Source organism: Macaca mulatta, chromosome 19 (assembly GCF_049350105.2).
Source record: "Macaca mulatta isolate MMU2019108-1 chromosome 19, T2T-MMU8v2.0, whole genome shotgun sequence".
Lineage (NCBI taxonomy): Eukaryota > Metazoa > Chordata > Mammalia > Primates > Cercopithecidae > Macaca > Macaca mulatta.
Genome location: NC_133424.1, coordinates 44,345,970 through 44,363,582, shown reverse-complemented (window position 1 = coordinate 44,363,582; position 17,613 = coordinate 44,345,970). Strand labels below are relative to the sequence as shown.

Below are 17,613 nucleotides of genomic sequence, written 5' to 3'. Positions count from 1 at the left end.
CGGGTTCACGCCATTCTCCTGCCTCCGCCTCCCGAGTAGCTGGGACTACAGGCGTCCGCCACCTCGGCCGGCTAGTTTTTTGTATTTTTTAGTAGAGACGGGGTTTCACCGTGTTAGCCAGGATGGTCTCGATCTCCTGACCTCGTGATCCGCCCGTCTCGGCCTCCCAAAGTGCTGGGATTACAGGCTTGAGCCACCGCGCCCGGCCTAAGCTAATTTTTAAAAAATTTTTTAGTGGGGACAGGGTTTCACCATGTTAGCCAGGATGGTCTCGATCTCCTGACCTCATTATCTGCCCGCCTCGGCCTTCCAAAGTGCTGGGATTACAGGCATGAGCCACTGCACCCGGCTGTATCATTTTTAAAGATACAGTTTCACCAATTTGCCCAGGCTTATAATTCATTTATTTTAACCCACAATCACTTCCTCCCTATATGTCAAAACACTTTTCCTTTTAAGTAGTAGAGAATAGTGTGATACAGTATAGCATATAGCATAGCATCAGACAGCCCTGACTCTGCCACTTAGTGGGCTGGTGACTTCTGAGGCTCAGCTTCCTCCTCTGTAAAATGGGGATAATAAAGTACCTACCTCATAGGGTTGTGGGAGAACTGAGCTAATGCATGCAATGTACTTAGGTCAGCACCTGGCATGGAATAAGTATGCAGGAAGTGACAGCTATGTGCAAGAATTTATTGTAGACCGGATGCAGTGGCTTGTGCCTGTAATCCCAGCACTTTGGGCGGGCGCGGTGGCTCACGCCTGTAATTCCAGCACTTTGGGAGGCCGAGATGGGCGATCACTTGAGATCAGGAGTTTGAGACCAGCCTGATCAATATAATTCAGTCTGACTAAAAATGCAAAAATTAGCCAGGCATGGTGGTACACGCCTAAGATCTCAGCTACTCTGGAGGCTGAGGCAGGAGAATTGCTTGAACTCAGGAGGCAGAGGTTACAGTGAGCCAAGATCACACCATTGCACTACAAGCCAGCCTGGGGGACAGAGCAAGGACTATCTCAAAAAAAAAAAAAAAAAGAATATATTGTAAAGTGGGGAAAACTGAGACTGTGAGGGCCAAAAGGGTGTGGATAAGGGGACTCTGAGCCTGTTGAACTTGATGTAGTTCTCTCTAGTTGGTGTTCCTGCATGGCACCAAATAGCTTCAATTTCTGAGAATTTTAATTTTTTTTCTTTTTTTCTTTACTTCTTTTCTTTCTTTTCTTTTCCTTTTTTTTTTTTTTTTTGAGACAGAATCTTGCTCTGTTGCCCAGGCTGGAGTACAATGGCGCAGTCTTGGCCCACTGCAACCTCCGCCTCCCTGATTCAAGAGATTCTCCTGCCTCAGCCTCCTGAGTAGCTGGGATTACAGGTGCGTGCCACCATGCCTGGCTAAGTTTTGTATTTTTAGTACAGACAGGGTTTCACCATGTTGGTCAGGCTGGTCTCGAACTGCTGACCTGGTGATCCACCCGCCTTGGCCTCCCAAAGTGCTAGGATTACAGGCGTGAGCCACCGCGCCCAGCCTATTTCTTTTCTTTCTTTTCTTTTTCTCTTTTTTTTTTTTTTGAGATGAAGTCTCACTGTGTTGCCCAGGCTGGAGTGCAGTGGCACCATCTCAGCTCACTGTAACCTCCACCTCCTGAGTTCACACCATCCTCCTGCCTCAGCTTCCCGGGTAGCTGGGACTACAGGCGTGTGCCACCACGCCTGGCTAATTTTTTGTATTTTTAGTAGAGACAGGGTTTCACCATATTAGCCAGGATGGTCTTGATCTCCTGACCTCGTGATCCACCCACCCCAGCCTAACAAAGTGCTGGGATTACAGGTGTGAGCCATCGCACCTGGCCAATTTTTTTATTTGCTTAATAAGACAGGGTCTTGCTCTGTAGCCCAGGCTGGAGTACGGTGGTATAATCTTGGCTCACTGCAGTCTTGAACTCTTGTGCTCAAGAAATCCTCCTGCCTCAGCTTCCTGAGTAGCTGGAACTGCAGGCATGTGCTACCACTCCTGGCTTTTTTTTTTTTTTTTTTTTTGAGATGGAGTCTCACTCTGTTGCCCAGGCTGGAGTACTGTGGCGCGATCTCGGCTCACTGTAACCTCCACCTCCCGAGTTCAAGCAATTCTCTTGCCTCAGCCTCCTGAGTAGCTGGGATCACAGGTGCCTGCCACCACGTCCAGCTAATTTTTTGCATTTTTTAGTAGAGACAGGGTTTCACCCTGTTGGCCAGGCTGGTCTCGAACTTCTGACCACAAGTGATCCCTCCACCTCAGCCTCCCAAAGTGCTGGGATTACAGGCATGAGCCACTGAGCCCGGCCACTCTTGTCTAATTAATTAAATTTTTTTTGTAGAGATGGATGTTTCAGTATGTTGCCCAGGATGGTCTTGAACTCCTGGGCTCAAGTGATCCTCTTGCATTGTCCTCCCAATGTGCTGGGATTACAGGCGAGAGCCACTGGGCCTGGCAATTTCTTTTTTTTTTTTTTGAGACGGAGTCTGGCTCCGTTGCCCAGGCTGGAGTGCAGTGGCTGGATCTCAGCTCACTGCAAGCTCCGCCTCCCGGGTTTGCGCCATTCTCCTGCCTTAGCCTCCTGAGTAGCTGGGACTACAGGCGCCCGCCACCTCGCCCGGCTATTTTTTTGTATTTTTTAGTAGAAACGGGGTTTCACTGTGTTAGCCAGGATGGTCTCGATCTCCTGACCTCGTGATCTGCCCGTCTCGGCCTCCCAAAGTGCTGGGATTACAGGCTTGAGCCACCGCGCCCGGCCTGCCTGGCAATTTCTAAGACTTATTTTTACAAAAATTGCAAAATGGGCCAGGCACAGTGGCTCATGCATGCAATCCCAGCACTTTGGGAGGCCGAGGCGGGTGGATCACCTGAGGTCAGGAGTTCAAGACCAGCCTGGCCAACATGCTGAAACCCCCATCTCTACTAAAAATACAAAAAATTAGCGGGGCATGGTGGCGCATGCCTGTAATCCCAGCTACTAGGGAGACTGAGGCAGGAGAATCACTTGAACCTGGGAGGTGGAGGTTGTGGTGAGCTGAGGTCGTGCCACAGCACTCCAGCCTGGGCGACAGAGGGAGGCTCCGTCTCAAAAAAGAAAAAAAGAAAAAAAATTGCAAAGTTGAGTTTAATATTTGCAGTGATTTTTATTCATTCAAGGATTATCTTATAATTTCTGCATTTAATTTGGCAAACTTCATCAGATTCCCCAAGAGAGGATGTATGTCAGGTTATCCTCAAAAACCAATGTTCCTTTTGTCAACAAGAAGGTCTTAGGACGTGACACTTGAATTTTACTTGGAGGAACTGGGTCCCTGGACAGGCAGCCACCTGCTGACCTAAACCAGATGGTAAAACGAGACTTAACAAACAGTTGTTTGCAGTTGAGATTTTAATCTTTTGCATAGCTCAGAAGTTCCCACCCAGCTCTTTTGTTAGTAGCACAGGGGCTCATGGGTGGTTCTTGTTGCACAGACCACCAATGGGGTTGACAAATAGGAAGTGAGATGCTGCTGTCCTGTTGGGTCAGTGGCGGCAGTTCTAATTTCCTGGTCATAGTGGGATCAGAGATAAAAGAACAGACATGTGGGGTACCACTGCGATGAGTCATGAGAATGTCTAACGATGTCTGGTCCTGCGCAGCTGCAGCCCCAAGCGCTGACACTCAGACGGCTCATATGGCCAGGAGATGCCCCGCTGGGACTCACACAGAGAGGTGCCCCTTTCTTCTGAAGATGCTCAGGAGTTAGTCTTTGGCTGGGCTGGTGTGTCTTTAACACCACGCGTCCTTTACTTACTCTTGATCCTTTTTATTTTTTACATTATTTATGTATTTACTTACTTATTTGAGACCGAGTCTCGCTGTGTTGCCCAGGCTGGAGTGCAGTGGCGCGATCTGGGCTCACTGCAACCTCTGCCTCCCGCATTCAAGCGATTCTCCTGCCTCAGCCTCCTGAATAGCTGGGATTACAGGCGCATGCCACCATGCCCGGCTAATTTTTGTATTTTTAGTAGAGACGGGTTTCACCATGTTGGTTAGGCTGGTCTCAAACTCCTGACCTCCTGATCCTCCTGCCTCGGCCTCCCAAAGTGCTGGGATTACAGGTGTGAGCTACCGTGCCCGGCCTATTTATTTATTTATTTTATTATTATTATTGTCTTGAGACGGAGTTTCGCTCTTGTTGCCCAGGCTGAAGTGCAATGGCCCAATGTCATCTCACTGCAACCTCCACCTCCCAGGTTAAAGCAATTCTCCTGTCTCAGCCTCCCGCCCAGCTAATGTTTTTTGTTTTTGTTTTTGTTTTTTTTCAGTAGAGACCGCGTTTCACCATGTTGGTCAGGCTGGTCTCATACCCCTGACTTCAGATGATCCATCCGCCTCAGGCTCCCAAAGTGCTGGGATTAACAGGCATGAGCCGCTGTGCCCGGCCTATTTATTAATTTTTAAACAGAGTCTTGGTCTGTTGCCCAGGCTGGAGTGCAGTGGCAGCAATCATAGCTCACTGCAGCCTCCACCTCCTGGGCTCAAGGAATCCTCCTGCCTCAGTCTCCTAAGTAGCTGAGACTACAGGGTACAGTCTCCTGAGTAGCTGAGACCTGTGACATCTATCGCAACTGCTGAGAGTGGTCCCTTTGTTGGGTGAGAAGCAGTTGTAACAGCAAGCAGTGCCAGGGAAGAGCGTGGCCTCGCGGGCTGGGTGTCCCTGCTTAGGTGGCAAGGTCCTGGCTTCAAGTGCTGCCAGGCATCTGCCCACAGAGTCTAGCAGCCAGCAGGAGGTTGGTGGGAGACTGATACAAACCCTGTCCCCATGGGTCACCCTTTCCCTCCTAAACTAAGTTCATCCCTACTTTCCAACACTCACTTTTGTCCTACTACTCTCCATCAGCCCGAGAAAAAAAGAATCCAAGAATAATAAAAGAGTCCCATTTTGCAGCCGAGAAAACCGAGGTCTGTAGTGGTGGTGAAGAACCGTGCTCCGGGCTGGGCGCAATGGCGAGCACCTGTAATCCCAGCATTTTGGGAGGCTGATGAGGGAGGATCACTTAAGGTCGGGAGTTCGAGGCCAGCCTGGGTATCATAGTGAGACCCCCGCATCAGTTAACAACAGCAACAAAAAAACAAAAGCCGGGCGCGGTGGCTCACGCCTGTAATCCCAGCACTTAGGGAGGCAGGCCGAGGCGGACGGATCACGAGGTCAGGAGTTCAAGACAAGCCTGGCCAACAAGGTGAAACTGTCTCTACTGAAGATTAGCCGGGTGTAGTGGTGGACACCTGTAGTCCCAGCTACTCGGGAGGCTGAGGCAGGAGAATCGCTTGAACCCGGGAGGCGGAGGTTGCAGTGAGTCGACATTGTGCCATTGCACTCCAGCCTGGGCGACAGGGCGACACTCTGTCTCAAAAAAAAAAAAAAAAAATCCGGGCGTGTTGGCAGGCGCCTGCAGTCCCCGCTACTTGGGAGACAGAGGCTGGAGCATCGCTTGATCCTGGGAGGTCGAGGCTGCAAAGAGCCGAGATCGCAACACTGACCTCCAGCCTGGGCGACAGAGCGAGGTCTCATCTCTTAAAAAAAAAAAAAAAAAAAAATCTGTGTTCAAGGACATCCGCCGTGTCTGGGGCACAAAACCCCTCCTGCTCCCCTCTCTCAGGGCCGTCCGCGAGCCCAGCGAATCCCACTCGTCTTTGCAGCGGGGACGGGGGATCGGCTGAGTTGACCCCATGCCAACAAGCCCGAGTAGTCCGGGCAAGGCGCTCGGCGGCGCAATCAACGCTCCCTCGGTCATGGGCTCCCCTCCTGGGAAAAGCTTTTGTAGACCACTGGGCCCAGGGTCCAAGAGCTACCGCCGCGCCCTCGACGTGGCGTCGAGTCTGGCCCCTTCCCCCGCGGCGCGCCGGCTTCACCCGGGAGGGACGCGCCTGGACCCACGCCCTCCTCACTGACTCCCTGGGCTCCAGGGCAGGGCACAGGTCCACAGCCAGGGCTTCGCTGCGGCCCCTGAGACCCCCGTGCCTTCCCTGCGCTCTCGCGGCGCTCGCAAACTCGAGCCAGCCACGACGCCCAGAGACAACCCCGAGGCGCCGCGCCCAGGGCACAGGTCTCCGGTGACGAGCGCCGCAAGGGGCGCGGGCTCGGGGCCCGCCACGGGGCGGGGCGCGTCTCCAGGGCTCTCGGGCTCGGCCCCAGGCGGGGCTAGAAGGGCCGCGGGACGGGACTGGAGTGGAGGGGCGGGGAAGGGCGGGGAGAGGGGCGGGGCCGTACGTCCTCTCCGGCCAGTCTCAGCCGCCTCGCCTCAGTCCGCTCTCCGCTCCCGCGCCGCCAGGATGACTGATGCACTGTTGCCCGCGGCCCCCCAGCCGCTGGAGAAGGAGAACGACGGCTACTTTCGGAAGGTGTGCGACTTCGGGCGGGCGGGGAACTGCGGGCCCTAGACCGCCTTTCCCCCAGGCCCTGCAGGGGCTGTAGGAGCGCGCGGTCGGGGTCCACCAGGCCAGGAGGGGGAGGGGGCTCACTGGGCCGGCGCTAGCCTGACGGAGGCCGGCGGGGAGGAGGGGGGCGGCGGTGTCCCCGGCGTCCCGGGCAGGTGGCATCCGGGGCTGGGCGGGGAGTAGGGGAGGCGCATGTGGCTGCCCCGCGCAGGTGCGGGCGGAGGACCTGGCGGGGTGGTTGGGTCTCCCCCTCCACCCGCCGCCACCCCTCGCTTGCGATCCCTGGTGCCTGGGGAAAGGAGCCGTTCCTGGCTGCGCTGGCGCCCTTGGCCTCTGGGCGCGTTGCAGGAGCTCTTGGTGGGAGCGCGGGTGGAGACAGACCATCCCAGGCGGGTTGGCGGTCTCATATTTATTTTAGGCGGTCTGTCGCCCAGGCTGGAGTGCAGTGGCGCGTTTATAGCTCACTGCAGCCTCGACTTCCTGGGCTCCAGCGATCCTCCCGCCCCAGCCTCCCGAGTAACTGGGACTGCAGGCGCGGCACCTCGCCACGTTAATTTTTTGTAGGACTGGGGTATCGCTCTGTTGCCCAGACTGGTCGCGAACTCTTGGGCTCAAGGGATCCTCCCTCCCCAGTCTCCCAAAGTGCTGGGATTACAGGCGTGAGCCACTGCGCCCGGCCGGCGGTCTCTTTTTGCCTCCAAAATGCTTCCAACGTCCTCCTGTGGGACTTTTTAGGGAGCAGGGGAGAGCCGCTGGTGGGAGGGAGCCTCTGGCGTTGCCCCTTCCCCGGCTCCGGGTCGTCCAGGAGGGCGTGAGCACTGCAGGTGAGGCCCATGGTCTTGTGCGTCTCACTGTGTGCCAAAGCGGATTTGTCTTGTTGTCCGGGAGACTTGGCGGGGGCTGCCGGCGGGCGGCGGGTGCGGGCCTCGCTGGCTCTTGGCACGTTCAGGAGCTCCTGGGCTCACACCGCGGACTTCTGCCCGGAAGATAACAGTCAGGGAGCTCAGTCCCTCAAAAGCGACCCCAGCCTGCGGAGCAGGTGCCCTGGGATACCCGCAGGCGGCAGGGCCTGGTCTACAAAGATGCTTTGGAGCCGGGAGTCATGGTGATACCTTCCACGCCTTCCTCCCTCTAGGTCCCGAGCAAGTCTAAAAATAGCTTTTGGCCCTTGGCCAGTGATCCCTGAGTGGATGGAGAGATTGTTGTTCTTCGTTTTTATAATAGATATGACAGTGCATAATTATAAACAGGGAAGTGAAACTTTCCCATAAACAAATCAATTCTTAATTGTTCAGAGCCTTAGGATCCAGTTCCTAAACAGTCTTAGTATCTTCCTCCTTCTCCCCGGTGACACAGAGAAACTTTGGGCTTTGCTCACTGGTGAGGCGTCCTGGGCAGGACAGTGTGGGACAGAGTGGGAAAACTTCTTTTTTGTGAAGTTGCTTTTAGCATTAAAAAAAAAAAAAGTAGTTTTGAGGTATATTTAAGTTCAAAGATGTCATCATGGAATTACAGGATTATAACTTCTAATTATGTGTGGCTTTTGGGACAGAGGATCACAGGCCATGGAATTGCAGGAGGAGGGCCTGGCCTGGGAATTCCTATGTCTGTCCTCGGGGCCTGACAGCCACTCCCACAAAATTGCTGTGTGTCCTCCCGCAAGTTGCTGCCTCTTTCTGGGACTTTTCCTCCCCAAATTGTTCTCTGAGCAGGTGTAGCTCTGGAACTCCAGCAGCACCTGGGGGAAAATGGCATCGAGAGGAGCACACCTGTGAGGGTTGGTGCCAAGCCTCCCAGAACACGTTTTCCCGTGGGAGCCCTCCCTGCCTGTGAGCCCAGGGAAGGACTTATTGCTCCCTTCTGGGAAAGAGTGAATGGCAAGAGAGCTGGGAAAGGTGCACAGTTGGGTGTTTTTCATTTATTTATCTACTTATTATTATGAGACAGTCTCACTCACTCTGTTGCTCAGGCTGGAGTGCAGTGGTGTGATCTTGGCTCACTGCAACCTCTGCCTTCCGGGTTCAAGCAGTTCTGCCTCAGCCTCCCAAGTAGCTGGGATTACAGGCGCCTGCTACCATGCCTGGCTGATTTTTTGTATTTTTAGTAGAAATGGTGTTTCACCGTGTTGGCCAGTCTAGTCTTGAACTCCTAACCTTAAGTGATCCACCTACCTCAGCTTCCCAAAGTGTTGGGATTACAGGCGTGAGCCACTGCTCCTGGCTTTATTTATTTATTTATTTATTTATTTTCGTGAGATGGAGTCTCACTCTGTTGCCCAGGCTGGAGTGCAGTGGCACGATCTCGGCTCACTGCAACCTCCATCTACCAGGTTTGAGTGATTCTCCCACCTAAGCCTCCCCAGTAGCTGAGACTACAGGCGCGTACCACCACGCCTGGCTAACTTTTGTATTTTTGGTGGAGACAAGGTTTCGCCGTGTCAGCCAGGCTGTTCTTCAGCTCCTGACCTCAGGTGATCTGCCCACCTTGGCCTCCTAAAGTGGGGTGTTTTTTAGATGCAGTTTCTCTGGTGTTGGATGAGACAATCAAGGATGGAAAATAAGAGGAATCATTGCTTTACAATTAAAACCGTCAATTTTGAAAATGAGACCTTGGAACGATTGTTGTGCTACTCCGTGTTAAGTCATACCAGTTCAAAGAGTCTATTTGTCCTAGGAAAATAAAAGGTGTTGACGCTGAGTCTTTCCTGATCTATGACCTGAGCCAGTTTGACCTAAAGCAAATGAGGGCCAGGTGTGGTGGCTCACACCTGTAATCCCAGTAGTCTGGGAGGCCAAGGTAGGTGGATCTCTTGAAGCCAGGAGTTCCAGACCAGCCTGAACAACATGGCAAGACCCTGGCTCTATAAAAAATTTTAAAAAATAAAATGAAAACAAAACAAAACGAATGAAAGGCAGGTGCTGGCCAGGCGCAGTGGCTCATGCCTGTAATCCCAGTGTTTTGAGAGGCTGAGGCGGGTGGATCACTTGAGGTCAGGAGTTTGAGACCAGCCTGGCCTACATGGTGAAACCCTGTCTCTACTAAAAATATAAAAATCAGCTGTGTGTAGTGGCAGGTGCCTGTAATCCCAGCTACTCGGGAGACTGAGGCAGGAGAATCCCTTGAACCTGGGAGGCGGAGGTTGCAGTGAGCCGAGATCGCACCACTGCACTCCAGCCTGGTGACAGAGCGAGACTCTGTTCCCCCCAACCCACCCCCCCAAAAAAGAAAGGCAGGTGCTGTCCAGATGAAAGGGGAGGAAGAGCCCTTCAGGGAGAGGGAACAACTTGGACAGAGCTGTGGACTTGTGAGTGCTTTGTAGGCATCCCCAGGTTGTGGAGGTGTTAGTGGGAGCCAGGCAGTTCAGGGTCATGCATCTTGCGTGACCTGGCACTGTGGAATCCATCAAAGTATTTAAAGCAGGACCAGACCTGTGAAATTTGTGTAAGAGAAAGACCGCTTTGACATCTGAGTGGTGAATGGGTGGGAGATGGGAAAGAAGCTATGGTGGAGCCCGGCAGGGAGGCATAGGGAGGATTTAGCGCCTTGTAATACCTGTCATCTTTGCCCTTTCTTCTCTGTTATGGACTACTGATGATGCAGTCAGTGACAGAAAGTGCTGTGAGTGGGGTGCAGTGCCTCACACCTGTAATCCCAGCATTTTGGGAGGCCAAGGTGGGAGGATTGCTTGAGGCCAGGAATTCAAAACCACCCTGGGCGACATAGCAAGACCCCATCTCTACAAGAATTTTAAAAATCAGCCTGGCATAGTGGTGTGTTCCTGTGATCTCATATACTCAGGAGGCCGAGGTGGGAGGATATCCGGAGCCCACGAGGTCGAGGCTGCAGTGAGCTGTTACCGTGTCACTGCACTCCAGCCTGGATGACAGAGTGAGACCCTGTCTCAAAAAAAAAATCACCCGTTTTTTTTTTTTGAGACTGAGCGTGGCTCTATTGCCAGGCTGGAGTGCAATGGCGCGATCTCGGCTCACTGCAACCTCCGCCTCCCAGGTTCAAGTGATTCTTCTGCCTCAGCCTCCCAAGTAACTGGGACTATAGGCACGCACCACCATGCCCAGCTAATTTTTGTATTTTTAGTAGAGTTGGGGTTTCACCATGTTGGCCAGGATGGTCTCAACCTCTTGACCGCGTGATCTGCCCTTCTCAACCTCCCAGAGTGCTGGGATTACAGGCGTGAGCCACCGCGCCTGGTGACTGTTGGAATTTTGTGCACACTTAAGGATCAAATGAATTTCCACTGAAGTCAGGCTTCTCTTTCATCCTGTTATCTGTGTCATGCCTTCCCTCCCCTTTTCTTTAGAATGACATTATGCTCCATTCATCCGAAAAGGATTTATGGAGTGACAGCTCCGTGCCTGACCCCTGGTTAGGTTCTGGGGCACTCCGGACCCTGACTCAATATGGTTTCTTTGGCAGCAGTTCCCAGCAGGTCTCGTTTCCTGGAGTGCTGAGCAGTGCTGGGAGTTGGTGCTTTGTTGGAATAGCTCCGGCCATGCTTGAAAAGGAATCTGCCTCTTGGCCTTTTTTGTTTTTTTGAAATGGAGTCTTGCTGTGTTGCCCGGGCTGGAGTGCAGTGGTGCACTCGCAGCTCACTGCATCCTCCGCCTCCAGGGTTCAAGCAATACTCTTGCCTCAGCCTCTCAAGTAGCTGGGATTACAGGCGCCCGCCACCATGTCCAGCTAATCTTTGTATTTTCAGTAGAAATGGTGTTTCACGATGTTGTCCAGGCTGGTCCTGAACTCCTGACCTCAAGTGATTCGCCCACCTTGGCCTCCCAAAGTGCTGGGATTACAGGTGTGAGCCACCGTGCCTGGCCTGGAATGAGCCTCTTGGCTTTAGAGAGCAAAAAGTGGGGGTGGTCCACAGGCCTTAATCAGGGCTTCAACTGTGTTTTGTGCACCTAATTGCTCAGAAGTCCCTTATGTGGGCTGGGTGTGGATCCTGAATGTGTAAGACAGTCACTGGTGGGGGATGGAGGGAGTCCCCTTGTTTTTTTTTTTTTTTTTTTGAGACGGAGTCTTGCTCTGTTGCCCAGGCTGGAGTGTGGTGGCGCGATCTCCACTCACTGCAAGCTCCGCCTCCCCGGTTCACGCCATTCTCCTGCCTCAGCCTCCTGTGTAGCTGGGACTACAGGTGCCCGCCACCGCGCCTGGCTAATTTTTGTATTTTTAGTAGAGACGGGGTTTCACCGTATTAGTCAGGATGGTCTCGATCTCCTGACCTCGTGATCCGCCCGTCTTGGCCTCCCAAAGTGCTGGGATTACAGGCGTGAGCCACAGCGCCCGGCCTCCCTTGTTTTTTTTGAGACAGAGTTTCCCTCTTGTTGCCCAGGCTGGAGTGCAATAGCACAATCTCAGCTCGCCACAACCTCCGCCTCCCGGGTTCAAGCAATCCTCCCGCCTCAACCTCCCCGGTAGCTGGGGTTACAGGCATGTGCCACCATGCCCAGCTAATTTTTATATTTTTAGTAGAGACGGGGTTTCTCCATGTTGGTCAGGCTGGTCTCAAACTCCCAACCTCAGGTGATCCGCCCTCTTTGGCCTCCCTACAGGCGTGAGCCACCGCACCCAGTCCGGGAGTCCCCTTGTTAATTGGTCTTTTTGGAATCAGGTAGGGTGACTTGGCTGTACAGAGCCTCAAGACATAACTTACCTCAGGTTGGAAATGGACACCCCCCAGTACAGACCTCCTGGTCTGGGCTGGCACCTTCGGAGGTCTCTGAAAAAAGAAACCTTTCAGGTCTATTTTTTTTTCTTTTTTCTTTTTTTTTTTTTTTTGAGATGGAGTTTCACTCTGTCACCCAGGCAGGAGTGCAGTGACACAGTCCTGGCTCACCACAGCCTCTGCCTCCCGGGTTCAAGTGATGTGCCTCAGGCATGCGCCACCATGCCTGGCTAATTTTGTGTTTTTAGTAAATTAGCTTCATGTTGGTCTCGAACTCTAGACCTCTGGTTATCTGCCCGCTTTGGCCTCCCAAAGTGCTGGGATTACAGGCGTGAACCACCATGCCCAGCCTCAAGTCTATTATAAAATCATGTCTCTCACTTTTTTCTTTCTTTTCTTTTCTTCTTCTTCTTCTTTTTTTTTTTTTTTTTCCTGACAGGGTGTTGCTGTGTCATCCAGGCTGAAGTGCGGTGGCATGATCATAGCTCACTGTAGCCTCAACCTCCCTGGCTGCAGCAATCCTCCTATCTCAACCTCATGAGTAGCTGGGACAACAAGCATGAGTCACAAAGCCTGGCTAATTTTTAAATTTTTTTGTAGAGGCAGGGTCTCACTATGTTGCCCAGTCTGGTCTCGAACTCTTTGGGCTCAAGCCTCAGCCTTCCACAGTGCTGGGATTACAGGCATGAACCACCGCACCCAGCTTTCCCTGGCTTCTCACTGTATTTTCTTCTTTCTCATTATGTTACTGTGTTTAAACAGGTACAGCTCTGTAAGATTACTATAAATTACTTTCTCAACTTATAAGGAATGGAAATGCAGCTTCTTTTCCCCAGATTTTTATGCTCTTCCTACTGAAAATCTTGGAAGAATTATTGTGCTCTGGCCTGTAGTTAAATGCAGAGTAATGTAATTTCTAGACTGCTGCATCCTGATAGAGATTCCTTTTCTGCGACTGCCCCTGTACCCCATAGTACTAAAACTCACAGGAAAATCTGTTCTTGGCCATGAAGAAAAGCAGCTGGAAGACCGGGAGTGGTGGCTCACGCCTGTAATCACAGCACTTTGGGAGGCCGAGGCGGGTGGATCACCTGAGGTTGGCAGTTCGAGACCAGCCTGACCAACATGGAGAAACCCCATCTCTACTAAAAATACAAAATTAGCCGAGTGCAGTGGCACATGCCTGTAATCCCAGCTACTTGAGAGGCTAAGGCAGGAGAATGACTTGAACCGAGAGGCGGAGGTTGCGGTGAACTGAGATCGCGCCATTGTACTCTAGCCTGGGCAACAAGAACAAAAAAACTCCATCTCAAAAAAAAAAAAAGAAAAGCAGCTGGAAACAAACTAGAGAAAGCCTTTCTCCAGGGCCATTGAAAGGCCCAAAATGAAAGGTCTTGGCACTATGTGGAAGAGGAGAGTGAGTACACAGTGAGGCATTGTCACTTCTTATCTCTGCCTCTTCATCCTTTGGGAATGCTAATGCCCCAAAATGAATTTAGCTCTATTGTTTTTACTCAAGAGCTGTAGGAGAAGTTTCTTATTCACAGTAACCTCCAGGCTGGACAGGGCCTCGGAGTTCATTGTGTCCTGGTTTATGGTCCCTATTGATGCTGGGCTTCCTGGAGGCTCCGGCAGAGAAAGAAGGATAATTTTTTTTTTTTTTTTTAACCCAGAAGCTCCTTGCAGTCTTCTCTCTGCAAGGAGCAGGGATCTGCTCTTTGATGAATGAGCAGCATTCATCTTAGCAAGGGCTAATTTCATGGTAGACACTTGTGTGCATCCTTTATGAGCGCACATGTGGATGAGGAAGCCTGCTGATGGGCTGAGTCCACCAGGCACAGCCTGGGTCATGTGGGATCAGCAGCTCCAGCTCTGTTGGTACTGATACCACCCCTCCGGCTGTTTAGATCCATCCCCTTGAAGCCTTGAGTCAGTTTCCAGGTGGAGAGGGAGGGAGGCGGAGGAGAGTAAAGGCTGGTGATGCCAACCCCATTCCTGATTCCCCATCATGATCTAAATCAGTGTTTTTTTTTTTTTGTTTGTTTGTTTTTTTTTTTTTTAAGATGACAGAATCTGGCTCTGTCGCCCAGGCTGGAGTGCAGTGGCACTGTTGTAGCTTACTGTAATCTTGACCTCCTGGGCTCAAGTGATCCTCCTGCCTCAGCTTCCCGAGTAGCTGGGACTACAGGTGTGATTAAAAATCGCCACACCTGGCTGGTTTTTTTTTTTTTTTTCCTTGTAGAGATGGGGTCTTACTGTGTTGCCTATGCTGGTCTTGAACTCCTGGCCTCAAGCGATCCTCCCTTCTCAGTGGTGGACTAGTACAGATGTGAACCACTGCACCCAGCCCTAAGCCAGGTCTTTTTTTTTTTTTTTTTTTTTTTTTTTTTGAGACGGAGTCTTGCTCTGTCACCCAGGCTGGAGTGCTGTGGCCGGATCTCAGCTCACTGCAAGCTCCGCCTCCCGGGTTCCCGCCATTCTCCTGCCTCAGCCTCCCGAGTAGCTGGGACTACAGGCGCCCGCCACCTCGCCCGGCTAGTTTTTTGTATTTTTTAGTAGAGACGGGGTTTCACCGTGTTAGCCAGGATGGTCTCGATCTCCTGACCTTGAGATCCGCCCGTCTCGGCCTCCCAAAGTGCTGGGATTACAGGCTTGAGCCACCGCGCCCGGCCCCTAAGCCAGGTCTTGAAGGCCAGGCTGGATCCAGGCTGACTGTGGCCTTGGAGAGGGTCTGCCCAGCTGCATGGTATCCGCCATCAGCCTCGAGGGCCTGCCTGACCAACAGTCCTCAACTGTGGGATCCTGGCTGGGAGGTGTCCCCTGGCAGAAACAGAATTTTCAGGGTGACTCAGAGGAGAGACAACGTGATGACCTGTAACACTGTAAATGTCCCTTGTTTCCTGGGGCTATTTGGATGGTTGCCACGACACCACCTGATGGTACTGGGCATTGGCTTTGGCCTGATCAACACTTCCTCCTTTGGCTCAGGTACCAGAGTCCCGTGACACAAAGGCTGCATTGGAGGTAGCCAGTCGAACTGGACACAGTTGAACTGCAGGTACTGCTCAGCCAGAGGCTGGGTGTTTGGCAGAGCAGCAGTAATGGGTGCCAGGTGAGGACAAGGTCCCCCACTTAGAGCACCAGGGACGGAGACACCATGGTAAATGATGCGAGTCCCTTGGGGCTGCCCATTGAGACCCTCGGAATTGCCTATGGCCAGGTTTCCATTTGATTGTAACAAGAGAAAAGGGGACCAGCACGGTAGCTCACTCCTGTAATCCCAGCACTTTGGGAGTCCGAGGCAGGAGGATCATTTGAGTTCAGGAGTTGGAGACCAGCCTGGACAACATGGTGAAACCCCATTTCTACTAAAAATGCAAAAGTAGCTGGGCGTGGTGCTGTGTGCCTGTAATCCCAGCTACTCGGGAGGCTGAGGCAGGAGAATCACTTGAACCTGGGAGGTGGGGGTTGCAGTGAGCCAAGATTGTGCCCCTGCACTCCAGCCTGCTGAGTAACAGAGCAAGATTATGTCAAAAAAAGAAAAAAGGGCAGATGGTCAAAAACAAGGCTGGATGCAGTGGCTCACGTCTGTAATCCCAGCACTTTAGGAGGCCAGGGTGGGCAGATCACATGAGCTCAGGAGTTCAAGACCAGCCTGGGCTGCGTTGACAAAACTCTGTCTCTACAAAAAATACAATAAAATTAGCCAGGTGCGATGGTGTGGACCTGTAGTCCCAGCTTCTTGGGAGGCTGAGGTGGGAGGATTGCTTGAGCCCCGGGATGATGTTGAGGCTGCAGTGAACAGAGATCGTGCCATTACACTCCAGCCTGGGCAACAGAGTGAGATCCTGTGTCAGAAATAAAAACAAGAGACCAGGCACGGTGGCTCACACCTGTAATCCCAGCACTTTGTGAGGCTGAGGTGGGCAGATCACCTGAGGTCAGGAACTCAAGACCAGCCTGGCAAACATGGTGAAACCACGTCTCTACTAAAAAATACAAAAATTAACTGAGTGTCTGGGTGCAATGGCTCAGGCCTGTAATCCCAGCACTTTGGGAGGCCAAGGCAGGCGGATCACAAGGTCAGGAGTTCAAGACTAGCCTGACCAACATGGTGAAACCCCATCTCTACTAAAAATACAGAAATTAACCAGGCATGGTGGCACATGCCTGTAATCCCAGCTATTCAGGAGGCTGAGGCAGGAGAATGGCGTGAACCCGGGAGGCGGAGGTTGTAGTGAGCCGAGATCGCGCCACTGCACTCCAGCCTGTACAACAGCGAGACTCCGTCTCAAAAAAAAAAAAAAAAGTATTTTTTTTTTTTTTTTGAGACGGAGTCTCGCTCTGTCGCCCAGGCTGGAGTGCAGTGGCTGGATCTCGGCTCACTGCAAGCTCCACCTCCCGGGTTCACGCCATTCTCCTGCCTCAGCCTCCCGAGTAGCTGGGACTACAGGCGCCCGCCACCTCGTCCGGCTAGTTTTTTGTATTTTTTAGTAGAGACGGAGTTTCACCGTGTTAGCCAGGATGGTCTCGATCTGCTGACCTCGTGATCCGCCCGTCTCGGCCTCCCAAAGTGCTGGGATTACAGGCTTGAGCCACCGCGCCCGGCTAAAAAAAAAAAAAAAATTGTTAAAACTATTGGTGAGTGTGTCCTACCAGTTTAAATGAGCAGATCATTCATTTGGAAATACAGTTGATTCATGGAAATGTTCATGATTTGATGTGGTGGGAGGCACAGTAAAAGCCTAGTTATTGAAGGCTGCGTGTGGTGGCTCACGCCTGTAATCCTAGCACTTTGGGAGGCCGAGGTGCGCAGATCACTTTAGGCCAGGAGTTCGAGAGCAGCCTGGCCAACACGGTGAAACCTCGTCTCTACTAAAAAAAAAATACAAAAATTAGCCGGGCATGTTGGCACATTCATGTAATCCCAGCTACTCAGGAGGCTGAAACAGGAGAATCGCTTGAACCCGGGAGGTGGAGGTTGCAGTGAGCCGAGATTGCGCCATTGCACTCCAGCCTGGGTGACAGAGCAAGACTTGGTCTAAAAAAAGTTATTCAGCATATTGAAAAATAACTGTTATTGGCACACAGTAGGGGTTTATAGAGATTTCTGGAACAGACTGAAGGGAGCTTGTAACTAAATATTATGGCTGTGTTGATTCATATTGAGCCCCCCTCCACCCCCCTGTGAATGGATTGGGATTCCTGGGGGAGGCAGCTGGGCCCCAACCTCCAGCCCTGACACCTGGCAGAGATCCTGGAAGGGCAGGAGGGCTGTTGACAAGTACTGAATTCATGTTTTTATTTTTATGGACATGGACAAGCTAGATTCTTTCCACCCAGCCTGCCCTGAATCTCCAGTGTGGTGAAAAGTTAAATTAGATGTATGTGTGTATTGCAGGGTAAGGCACGCTCTTTTCTGTGTTTTCTCATTGGTCGCTCTGGCTGGCTTACAAACAAGCAATTCTGTTTTCCAGAGTTTGGTGGTTGAGTGAGGG

At 52.1% G+C, this 17,613-nt stretch overlaps 1 protein-coding gene and 1 long non-coding RNA gene across 2 annotated transcripts in view; one reads left to right on the top strand and one right to left on the bottom strand.

Annotated features, from left to right (window-relative positions):
* Positions 1 to 6,298: 6,298 nt before the first annotated feature.
* Positions 6,299 to 17,613, top strand: part of RHPN2 (rhophilin Rho GTPase binding protein 2) — an 85,959-nt gene continuing 74,644 nt past the window's right edge. The window contains exon 1 of the mRNA XM_028838610.2: positions 6,299 to 6,396. Within this exon, the coding sequence (XP_028694443.1) occupies positions 6,328 to 6,396 (69 nt within the window). The 5' untranslated portion in view covers positions 6,299 to 6,327. The remainder of the gene's footprint in view (positions 6,397 to 17,613) is intronic.
* LOC144337383 (uncharacterized) lies at positions 13,371 to 16,742 on the bottom strand. Its single transcript, XR_013410430.1, has 2 exons — positions 16,693 to 16,742; positions 13,371 to 13,673 (listed from the first exon to the last, which is right to left on the bottom strand). It is a non-coding gene; the product is annotated as an uncharacterized LOC144337383 (long non-coding RNA).